This window comes from Heterodontus francisci, chromosome 26 (assembly GCF_036365525.1).
Source record: "Heterodontus francisci isolate sHetFra1 chromosome 26, sHetFra1.hap1, whole genome shotgun sequence".
In the NCBI taxonomy this organism is placed as follows: domain Eukaryota; kingdom Metazoa; phylum Chordata; class Chondrichthyes; order Heterodontiformes; family Heterodontidae; genus Heterodontus; species Heterodontus francisci.
The window spans coordinates 19,123,373-19,135,747 of record NC_090396.1 but is presented as its reverse complement, the minus strand read 5'-3'; the positions used below and the strand labels follow the sequence as shown (position 1 = coordinate 19,135,747).

Sequence of the window (12,375 nt, the reverse complement as noted above, 5' to 3'; positions counted from 1 at the left end):
ATCCCAGAGGCATTGAGACACTGACACGCCATCTGGGAGTGCTCTTTTCAAAACGTGCCTGCTCACATTCTCACCCCCCAAGGGCAACTGAAAGTCCCTGCCACGATCTCTGGATTAACATTTCAAACCATTGGATTGCTGGTTACCAGTAACATAATCGTTAGGTTACCATACCCAGCAGGGGTCACTACATAGTGATCAGGAGTGGGATGTCCAGCTGATTTTTTTTCGCACCCTCGTCCAGCAGCACTAACAATTCTGCCACAGCTGAGATCAACTGAGTCAGCACAGACCTCGATCTGAACCAGAAACCTACTGGGCTTCAAAGCTTGGTACCACCCAGGCAATGTTATCAGCGACTTTCCAATTTTATTTTTCAGCTCACCAACCACATCTGCGTTTTTGGTGTTACAGTCTTTCCGAGTGTCAGTCACAAGTGGAGGAGTGGCCTGTCTGCGTGTGTTCTCCCACGGAAATGGGGATCTACAAAAAGACAGAAAAGAGTACTGATTAAAGGAGTTTCCATTGTATACAGTGTGCGAGGACACAGACACACACAGGTAATTATATTTGGTTATAAGTAGCATACATGCATGCACATATACGTGCACAGACTGTAACTGGTTCAATACAGTGTTCAAGCGTATGAACAGAGCCAGAGGGAGAGATAGTTTTCAAACCTTTCTCTCCATTATTTCACACCACTGTTTCTAAGAATAAAAACCCCGAACAGTACTGGATGTATTCTACATACCCGATGTCTCTGGATTCCACAGGATTACTCTCAGCTGCCGGTTCCTTAAGCGCTGTGATTGAGGACTGCCTATGTGCACCAAGTGATCCACTCTCTTTACTGTTTAACAAGAAAACATTTCAACAGCTCAATGGGGATAGGAAATAGAGACTATTTCAAAGATCCACTCCATATTACGGATACAGAGGCAGCAGTGGGTACTTGACACTGACTAACAGGTAGGAGAACCTGCTCTAGCAGCGAGTCCCATCAAAAATCTTCCAGTGTGGTTGCTGAGTTTTCAATTTCCCTAGCCCAAATTAGCTCCTTACCATGAGCCTGTCACTGCATCAACTTCATCACCCGATGCCAGGAAATGGGATTCTGTGACTTGAGACTTCTTCCGAGCCAGTGCCTCCTTCAACCAATCGCCTTCCACTACACCAGACAAGTCTGTCTTTGATGTGGATGGTGCAGATCTGATCTGTGCCTTGTCAATCGGTTTTGATGCAGATGGGGGACGATCTGCTGAGTGAGGTCTCTTGCTCTGGTTGTGGCTGGCTGGAAGGTTTGAATCAGACTTTGCTTTGTAGAACATGGTCCCTTTCTGTTTTTCTTTGCTTGGCATTTGATTATCTAGATCAGGAACAACATCATCTTTCAGCCCCAGCCAATCGGCAGCACCCTTACTTCCACGTGCCAAAGTTGGAGTTGTCGGTGTTGGCGTGGCCACTTTGGGTTTCTCATCAATAGTGGGGTTCCTATCACCCTCTGGGCTAAATCTGCAAAAGGAGAAAGATCACAGTTAAAAAACAAATCATTCACGCACATCACGGGCTTTGCAAGAAAAATGACAGCACAGCGCAACTTCAGCCTACAAAACCAAACCAAAATTTCCTGGAATACATTAACAGAGGGACTCTTCCTTACAAGAAAGGAAAGAGCTGATGTACAAATCAAGAACAAAGGCTCGACAAGAGGGACGGGATGGAGGCAGTCATGTGACTACCATATCTGTCATATTTTAAACGTTCAGGGTTCCAGTGATTTCACCCTCTCGGATAATGATCTATTCATTTCTGAATTATTCGCTCTGGTTTTTAAAATGGCTCAATCAAGTTTCAAGATGGTGAAATGATTGACCTGATCTTGCTGCAAGCCTAGCCACTTTCCATTTAACTGGCACAGAGCAACACATTGACATAGAACAGCAATTAGCACTGATTAAATGAAAGGCTTCCTATCATTCCTCTCAGGGTGAATGACATACCTCACTGACTGGCGTCTGGACTGACGATCCTCTGGGGTTGTGACCACAGTGGGCTGGTAGGAACCGAAGGTGAAGTCATCCAAAACGTCTTCCTTTTCTAAGCAGGCACCAAAGATAATCAATCACTGACTGCCATCTGATCAACAGACAGCACTCCCCAACACCTCGCATTCAATTGCAGCTTTTTCCCCATTTCCTATATCTATTTTCTTTTCTGGTAAGCCACTCAGTTGCAAAAAAAAACTCGCTACAGAAGAAGACCCACTACTTTCTCAGGGTAAGTAGGGATGGGCCTTGCCTTCACATCCTGGAAACAAATAACAAGAGGAAAACAAAACTGAAATGAGGCAGCAAATGTGATAACATTTTCTACCAGGTTTATCTATTGTTTTCAGAAACAATAGCTCTCAGAAACAATAATCCCGGGGAAAATTTACAAGCATAGATTCATAAAGGAGGGCCAATACGGATTTGTTGAAGGTAAATCATGTTTGACTAATTTGATTGAGTTTTTTGATTAGGTAATAGAGAGGCTGGATGAAGGCAGTGCAGTTGATGTTGTGTACATGGACTTCTAAAAGGCATCTGATAACGTCTCAGGCTTGTGAACAAATTGAAGCCCATGGGATAAAAGGCATGGACACAAAATTGGCTAAGGGATAGGTAAACAGAAAATTGCGGTGAATGGCTGCTTTTGGACTGAATGGCATTTCCTTAAGTTCAGTATGATGGCCACTGTTTTTTTTTGACACACATTGATGACTTGGCCATTGATGACAGAGCACAATTTAAGAATGTGCAGATGACATGAAACGTGGAAGGGTAGTAAACTATGAGGAAGATAGTAATAGACCTCAAGAGAATATCGACAGGCTGGTGGAATAAGCAGACACATGACAGATGAATTTCAATGTAGGAAAGTGTTAGGTGAAACATTTTGGTAGGAAGACTGAAGAGAGACAATACATGCTGAATGGATCTATTTTAAAGGGGATGCGTGAGAGAGACCTGGGGATGTTTGTGCACAAATCTTAAAAGATGGCAGGACAGATTAACAAAGTAGTTAATTAAGCATATGGGATCATGGACTTTATAAATAGAGGTATATAGTACAAGATCCAGGAAATTGTACTAAACATATATAAAACACCAGCTCAGCCCCAGCTGGAGTATTATGTCCAATTCTGGGCACCACATTTTAGGAAGGTCATGAAGGCTTTGGAAAGGGTAAAGAAGAGATCTATTAGAATGGTTCCAGGGATGAGGGATTACAGTTACATGGATACATTGGAGAAACTGGGGTTATTCTCCTTAGATCGGAGAGGGCTAACAGGAGATTTGACAGAGGTTTTTAAATCATGATCAGTAAAGATATAGCGTTAATAAAGAGAAATCGTTTCCAATGGCCAAAGTGTCGCTAATGAGAGGGCACAGATTTAAGATGATTGGCAAAAGAACCAGAGGCAACATAAGGAAAAACTTTTTTTGCTCAACAATTTGGAATGGGCTGCTGATAGGATGGTGGGTATAGATTCTACAGTAGTGCTCAAAAAATGTGTCTCTCACAGTGTGGACGATGACTGGATAGCCTTCAGAGACCTGGTGCACTCTACTGCCCCAGAACATCTGAGACCCACTACCCATAAGCACCAGAATTGGTTTCATGAAAACAATGAGAAGATCTAGACTCTGTTGGATGAGAAACACTGGGCGGAATTTAATGAGCAATTCCCGTTTCGTACGCAATTTTGTATGTAAATGAGCTATGCGGTGACGGGCACGGGGACACGTTGCATCATGCAGTGGGGACGACCTTTCATTGGTGGAACCCTTGACAGCACCTTCCAATCCTGTGACTTCTACCACCTAGTAGGACAAGGGCAGCAGATGCATGGGAACACCACCACCTGCAAGTTCCCCTCCAAGCCGCGCACCATCCTGATGTGGAACTATATTACCGTTTCTTCACTGCCGCTGGGTAAAATCCTGGAACTCCCTTTCTAACAGCACTGTTGGTTTACCTACACCCCAAGGACTGCAGAGGTTCAAAAAGGCAGCTCACCATCACCTTCTCCAGGCCTTTAGAGATGGGCAATAAATGAGCGAAGCCCACATCCCATCAACAAATTAAAAAAAACACAGTCACTGGTCCAAGCACCATGATCGCCACAGATATAAAACATTCTGTGCTTGCAGCCTTCCTTTCATGCAAGTATCTTCAGATTAACCTAAATTGAAGCTTTTACTTAAATCAAAATGTTTTTGCCTCCCTTATTTTTATAAAAGTCGCCACCAACTTCACAACATTTATTTTGCCTGCAGCCAAAGTGAACGACATGTCCGCCAGTAGGTAGAGACCAGCCCCACGGTTCAGTGATGCCTCCCTGCAGGTTCTCCTCCAGACCGTCAGGGAAAGGCAGGAGGTCTTCTTCCCTCCAGATGGAGTGGGAAGACCCTCCCACCTCACCAAGGTTGCCTGGATGGAGGTCACAGAGGAGATCTCAAACAGTGGGGACACTCATAGAACATGAGTGCAATGTCACAAGCGCATCAATGACTTGCTCAGATCTGCGAGGGTAAGTGGTCTTGGCGAAGCAGTTCCATTATTTTCTTCCCTGGCTCACTGTCTTTAAGGCAGAGAGTACACAAGGAATGCAGTGGAATGCGTGAGCAGCCTTGGTGCCATTCACTGAATGATTTTGCGCCAAGTTGAAGATTGGCATTGTTTATGTGATTAGATCTGTCGTGCGAAAGCCACTGCAGAATCAGTAATGTTGATGCATGTATGCAATGGTTGTGATGCATCATTTGCCATGTCAGTCAATCTGCACTGTCTGTTGCAGGATAAAACAAAGCCACAACCAGCATGACCATGCTAGAACGAGAGGAGGGGTCCCTGACATCAGACTGCTGGCCACGGCTGAGCAGGAGGCGTCGGAGATCGCGAGACAGGAGGAAGGCAGGGCGATCGGCGATGGCGAGGCAGGAGCCACAAGGCGTAAGGATGAAGTGTCATCTCCACTCTTGCAGCCATATGTGGAAACTAAAGGAAATTGTGTGATCTCATGTGAATCAGATGCTTAAAATGCCTCTGTTTGTGGCTCCACTGCAGGTGCCTGCACTCGAGTCGTGGAATGCCATTTGGCCCAAGAATCTTCCTCTGGGGAGGTCGAAGAAGCCAGTGCCCCAGAGGGTGCACCGTCACCTGCCTCTTCTTCCACCCCTGCCAGCGCAGGTACATCCACATGGTCCACGGGGGGTTTAAGATTAGAATCTGGGTCACAGTCTGGTGGTCATGACATAGACACGTCCCAGCAACTGAGGGAGCATGTGCCAGCTGGGTTACCTGACAATTGGAGGACTGCTGGGGACCAGGATGCTGCTCAGATCCACACTCGTGATGATCCTTTGTTTGTAGCTATGAGAAGTCTGCTGGATGTGCAACAAAGCCATGTGGAATATATCGGAGATGCCGGAGGTCATGCATGGCTTTGCGTGCGTCATGGAGGAGTCCATGCATGTCATGACGTCTGCCATGTCTCAGGCATTTAAGCGTATGGCTTCCTCAGTCGGGAGCTTGGCGAGCTCTGTGGCAAGTCTGGTTGAGCACTCGAGCCATACTGGGGTCTGGCCTGCGCTCCATTGCTGCTGCCACTGGCTCCATGCAGCTAAGTCTAAGCGAGAGGAAGCGAGGAACCTGGACCTCCCTCCAGGTGACCCTTCCACTCAGGGAGACAGGCAGGTGCCATCGTGCACACAGATGGAGGAGCAGTGCGTGCCAGCTGCCCTGGGCCATCCTCTCAGGACACCAGGGTAAGCAGCGTCACGTCCTCCCCCCACCCTGATATTGAACCCCTTACCTCTAGCAGGCTGGCACATGGGGGATATTCAAGCACCATTTCTGCAGACCCCCACTAGTATGAAGCCATCAAGTCCCCGTTCCTCCAGAGAACGCCCGCCGCGGTCATCCACAGCAACGGGGCAGCGCACTGAGCAGACTGCCTCTACCTCAGCTGCTAATGTCGGGGTAGCACCTTGACGCAGTGTGAGAAAAAGGAAACTGAAACAGTTTTGAGCACGAAGGTAGCATGGGTGATGTACATATTGAGAATAGAAAAGATTTATTAATGCATACTTCATTTAAAATTTGATCCACTCTTGTTAATGGATACATTTGGAAGCCCATGGCAGGAACGCAATGCTGTTTGCAAAGCATCTCAGAAAATGTCCAGTGTCCATTTCTTATTGGAATTTCAGCCTTCACTTTTCAGTGATGGCTGTTTTCCTATTGCTGGTTATTAACTTTTTCCAATACTGCCATACCTTACTTTTGTTTTCTGTGGTCATAACTTAACGCTGCTTGCAATGGTGTGTAGTCGCATTCATCATAGCCCATAGATGATTTCAAATGCCAATCACATGAAAGTGCAGCAACGCTTCATTAAGATTGCTGCGATGAATAAGACCTCATGCAAAAGGCAATTTCTGTGGTAAATTGTTATGTTTCTCCTCCCAATGTTCCTTGATGATGTGACTTATTGTTGGCTGTAATGTGCATAAAGGTTCTCCCTGACGTCCCTTGCATGTCTCTCCATGGCCCTCATATTGATGATGGCATAGTTGGTATTGTTGTCCTCCTCCTCACCCTCTTCATAGTCATCCTCATCTGAGGAGGACTGGTGTTCCTCCTGTTCCTCCGCCTGCAGAATGTTGCCGTGTCTAATTGCAAGATTGTGCAAGGCACAGCAGACAACAATTATTCATGACAGCCTCTGTGGCGCGTACTGAAGAGCCCCTGCAAGGTAACGGAATTGCATTTCCAGCATGCCAATGGCTTGTTCAATGATGACTCTGGTGGATGCATGTGCAGCATTGTACCTCTCTTCAGCAGCGCTTTGGCGATGATGTACTCGTTTCATCAACCAGGTACAAAGTGGGTAACCCTTGTCATCCAGGATTCAGCCATCCACTTCGGTGGTTCTTTGAAAAATGCTGCCACTGGGAGTTCCTCAAAATGTATGAGTCATGACAGCTCCCCGGGAAACGTGCGCAAACATACATGATTCTTCTCCTGTGGTCGCAAACCAGTTGAACATTTAAAGAGTGGAACACTTTGCGATCGACAAATACAGCAGGCTAGTCCAAGGGAGCTCTAATGGCCACGAGTACAGTCGATCACCCCTTGCATCTAGGGAACCCAGCGATGGCGCAGAAGGCCGCAAACCTTGTTGCCTGGCTGTCCTCGTCTACAGGCAAGTAGATGAAATCATTGGCACGTCGAAAAAGGGCATTGGTCACCTCTTTGATGCAGCTATAGATCGCAGACTGCGAGATGCCACATATGTCACCTGTGGATCCCTGGAAGGACCCGCTCGTAAAAAAATTAAGTGCAGTAGTCACCTTGAGGGTAACTGGCATGGGATTCCCACTGAAGCCGAGTGGCTGCAGGTCATGCAGCAGGATCCTACAAATTTCTGTGATCATTTCACGTGACATCCTTGGGCATCTCTGGCATTGCCTCTCTGACGTTTGTTGGTAATTTGTCCTTGTCCTGAGGATGCGATGACGCCGTTCCTGGATGTCATCATTCAGAGCACCCTCACCTTCCTGTTCTGCCTGTTGCTGGCATCATGTGTTGAGGAAAAGAGCCCTCCTTCATCACTCCCTTTGTTCTTCTTCCCGTGGTACTGGCCAAATTGGGCATATGAGACCCACATCGCTGCAGTTTGTTGGAACAATAAATAGGCTGAGTGTGTCAGTTCAGCCCTCTGTTCCCAGTGAACTGAAACATCGAGGCAATGAACAGCTTCCTTGTATCTATCTTCAAATTGCAACCAGGTAGAAGACACACCCACTATTGTTTGCCTCCTCCCACTCTCCTTGATTGTCCAAGTGGTTTCCATCGTTGTTGGAGAAAATGGTGCGCTTGGAATTCAGGGCAAGACTTCCCACCTTCTAACCTCCTCCTGCAACCTTCCAGCTTGAGCCCATCACCCTCGACCCACCCAATATTACCGTTCCCCTTTCTTCCATTACCATTGAGCCTTCCCATTACCGTGCACAGTGTAATCATCAATTTATTCATACCATCCCTCCCCCATTCCTACTCCTGTTACTATTGACGTGTCGACTCTTACCCTTGAACCTCCTCACATCGAACTGACCATTGTTGCCAAGTCCCGTTCTCCTCCATATGAAGTTGTCTATTTCCCACTCGTTAGTCTTGACCTTCCCCCCTACAGAATCCATTTGCCTCCACTGACTGTGACTGTTCCCTCTGCTAGCCAGTATCCTCAATTTGCCCCACAGCTCCCCAACATTGACAGCACTGATCCCTCCCTTTAGGCCCATGCCAAATATCTTCACACTGTACTGCTATAATTCACCCATCACCCCTGCAGCCGACAACATGCATCTTCACCATCGAGAGCAACCATTCAACACCCTGGAAGCTCCATTCCACCCTCCCCTGCTCCTCGATGCACCCGATCAACCCCACCCTTCCCTCCCGACTATGCTCCCCTGCTCCTCCATGCACCCGATCAGCCCCACTCTTCCCTCCCCCGCTCCTCCATGTAGCCCCTGCCCATGCCTTCACCGCCATCCCCTGAGATGATTCACTCTTGCTGGTGTGTAGCATGGAGGCAAACATCCATCCCAATGCTGGTCTGGAGGCAAACATCCATCCCATTGCTGGCGTTAGTTTAGCAGATGAGTTTGAGAGAGAAGAGCACAGACCTGAGGCTCAACTGCACAAATCCAACGGTTGCACGCCATGGTGAAAAAACTGTGAACTGGGTGCACAGAAATATCGCTTGCCATTCACTTAAACTGGCAGGTAGAACTAAATTGTGACTATGCATAAGGTAATGAGTATTCATGTTATTGAAATGAATGCAAAGCTACAATCCACCATTGCGCTGGGGAACCCTGGAATGCTGCAAATGGACCACCGACTTAATTTCTCTAACACTTCCCACTTTCAGGAACTGAAAAAACACCTCCTTCCTAATTATCTCACCCCACATGCTACCAAATCCTTTGCACCAGAGAGCATAAAGATCCCCCAACTGTCTATTTGGAGCCTACCAAAATCATCATTCACCTGCTTCAAAGAAAGCCGCCTTCAACAACATCCGTAAAATTATCCAATCAAAGCTAAGAGAGATGCAGGATCACTGGCGAGGTGGGCAGAACATTTTTAACAATATTCTGAATCTGCAACAATCAATGATGAGGCAATTGCCCACTTGCCTCAAACTGAAGGCAACGTGTCACTTACTGACACCCCCAACAAAGCTGAGATCATGAAAGTAATCAGTCTCCTGTCAAGCAGCAAGACATCAGGGTCACCTGCAATACCAGGTGAAATATACAAGACAGGAGGCACAAAACTCATCAACAAACTCACCAAATTATTCCAGATAACGTGGAACCAGGAAACCATTTCTCAGGAATTCAAAGATGCATCAATTGTCTCCCTTCACAAAAGGGAAATCGTCGAGCTTGTGATAACCATCAAGGAGTCTCCTTACTCAGTATTGCTGGGAAAATACTTGCAAGAATGCTGCTAAACTGCTTGATGCTGCATCTCGAACAGGACCTTCTACCAGAGAGTCAATGCAGCTTCTGAAAAGGTCATGGTACACTTGACATGGTGCTGGCTGCATGGCTGCTCCAGGAAAAACGCCAAGAGCAGAACTGCAACTTGTTCTCAACATTTGTTCATCTGACTAAAGCCTTTGACTCATGAAGGCCGATTGAAGATTGTGGCAAGATTTGGCTATCCAGAAAAATCCATCATTATGGCATGGCAATTCCATGACAGCATGCTTGCTCATACCCTGGACAGTGGAGAGTCTTCTAATGCCTTCCCAATCACAAATGGAGCGAAGCAGGGCTGTGTGTTGGCTCCTATCCTGTTCAGCATGATATTCTCCGTCAAGCTTTTAGAAGCATTCTGTGTTTGCAAAATGGTATCTATATTAGCTATCACACAGATGGCAAAGTCTTCAATTTGAGCAGACTGCAAGCCAAAACCAAAGTGCAAAAAGATCGAAATCATGTACCAACTTGCCCCACAAAAACAGTATATAAAGCCAACTACGACAGTCAACGGTCAAAGGCTTGAAGCAGTCGACAAATTTACCTACCTCGGCAGCATGCTCTCCAGAGCAGTTCACATTGACGACGAAGTCAATGCCATAACAGCTAAGGCCAGTGTTGCCTTTGGCAAGCTAAAAAAAAACTGAGACCCCAAAAAGGAATTGGTCTCTTAGAGGGGAGGGTCCACCGCCACACGGGGAGATTGCCCAGTAAAATGAGGCGACCTCCCTGCTAGCTTGTAGGGAGGGGGTTTGGGGAGCCCTTCTCCATGGGCAATCTGTACCAGCAATCAAACCACCTCCCTGGACCCCCCCCCACCCTCCCCCTGTACTAAACAACCACCTCCCGCAACCTCACCGGGGCCTTCTGGGCTGGCCCTGGCGACCCTGCCTCACTTAACTTAGGTCCAGGTCTCTGCAGTACCAGCAGTGGCCACTGCTCCCAGTGGCACTGCCGATACTGAACTGCCAGCCTTGTGATTGGCTGGCAACTCTTGGAGACAACAGCCCCACCTTTAAAGTGACAAGGATCCTGGCACTGGGCTGTTAAATGCTGTGGGGGAAGGGGGCTCCAAATGGCATCGGCAACAATTCCCCCCACCTTTTCTGCCTGGCACCAGGAGCCCCACCGGCCATTTGACACTGATATCGGGCTCCTGACCCAAAACCCCAAATCCTGCCTGGGTTCTTACCTAAAACGTGTACACACCTTTCTCTTTTATTGCTGACAGATCTCTTGTACAGTTCCAGCATTTCTTTTGTTGCATTCCGTGTTGGGACTATTTACAGAACCTCCTCTCTCCCACAACACCTTACCACTGCACTCTACCCATCCCCCATCTCCAAGAACCTGGTATATCCCCTCTCAGCAAAGTTCACAGGAAGTTATACCAAAAAGGCTTCCATTTTTCTAAGCGTTTTGGATGCACAGATGGAAAACTTCTTGCCAAGGATTACCTTGTGTCTTTTTGTATTTTGGATCGAGTTTAAATTCTTTTCTTTCACCGGTTGTAGGTCGCTCGAGGAGTTTCTTGGCTGTCCCTCTCCCTAATAATTCATCCAGCTTCGAGCGAACAGGACGCAGTGTCTCTCTAACACAGAAAAGGTGGAATCAAAGAGCGCAGGCTAAATGAAATTCAACAGAGGCCATCACTACCACAGCACATATTCACCAACGCTGGTCATTTGGTATAGCTCTCACCTCTGCGTTAAAAGGCTGTGGAAATATGTAGCCACTCCTAGATTTAAGCACATAATCTGACATTCTATTACAGAACTGAAGGAGTGCTGCACCTTTGGAGGTATTGACCTATCGATCAGATATTCAATCAAGGCACCGTCTGCTGCCTAAGGTGAACATGAACTGAAAAATATTATTGAACTAGGAATGCTATCACAAATGTCTCAAAGTGTTTACAGTAATACACAGGGAGGCTATTAAGCAAACCTTCCACAGATATTGACTCTTTAACTGTCCAATACCACAGCAACATGATGTATACTGCTTATAAACACTTTACAAATCCAGTTGTAATTTTGCTTTGACAAATATTTACAATGGATTCTTTATGTTTTAGGTGCAAGTGAAGGAAGAAGCTGCCAAGGAGCATCAATCACATTCCTAGACTGCCCATGAGACTTTGAAGTATCTGAGAAACCCATGTTGAGGCCGTCACTAGTAACTATCTGGCCACACACCATTGAAGAAGCCAACAACATCCCCAGTACACACTTACTCCTCCATTTTGCTCCCTTCTTTTGGTGTTTTCGGACTATCGCCAAACCCAAGGGCATCCATAAGGTCATCTCCTTCATCATCAAAGAACAATTCATCCTTCCTCTGTGAAGAGGTCACAGCTGGAACAGAAACAGGGCTGGAGGGCACTGTGAGAAGCACACACAAATATTCACATGTTTAGGAGAAGTCTGTGACTGATGAACTTTTCAAACTCTCTGATCCTTTGACCTGATCCCAGCTGTAACAATGTTGGGCATTCTTTCAAATCAGCCCCATCACCATTTTGGCAACGCAAATGATCAGTAAATGCAGAGCAACAAGAAAGAGGGCATTCCACTCTAATTCTTTGGGGTTTGCAGTCATTGTGGTCCTAGGTCAAAATGGAAGTAAGGAAAGAACTTGCAATTATATTGCACCTTAGGATGACCCAAGGTTTTCACAGCCAATGGAGTGCTTTTGAAATGTAGGGAAATGTGGCAGCCATTTTGCAGATGGCAAGCTGCAAATGACGAATGGCCAGTTAATCTGC

At 46.6% G+C, this 12,375-nt stretch overlaps 1 protein-coding gene across 8 annotated transcripts in view; it reads right to left on the bottom strand.

Annotated features, from left to right (window-relative positions):
• The window catches only part of LOC137384209 (fas-binding factor 1 homolog), a 116,229-nt gene that overhangs the window by 59,960 nt on the left and 43,894 nt on the right, over positions 1-12,375 (bottom strand). For all 8 annotated transcript variants that reach the window (XM_068057878.1, XM_068057881.1, XM_068057884.1 and 5 more), the window contains 6 exons: positions 11,845-11,992; positions 11,066-11,199; positions 2,004-2,100; positions 1,066-1,515; positions 755-853; positions 386-483 (listed from right to left, as the gene is read on the bottom strand). In XM_068057878.1, coding sequence (XP_067913979.1) covers positions 386-483; positions 755-853; positions 1,066-1,515; positions 2,004-2,100; positions 11,066-11,199; positions 11,845-11,992 — 1,026 coding nt within the window. The remainder of the gene's footprint in view (positions 1-385; positions 484-754; positions 854-1,065; positions 1,516-2,003; positions 2,101-11,065; positions 11,200-11,844; positions 11,993-12,375) is intronic.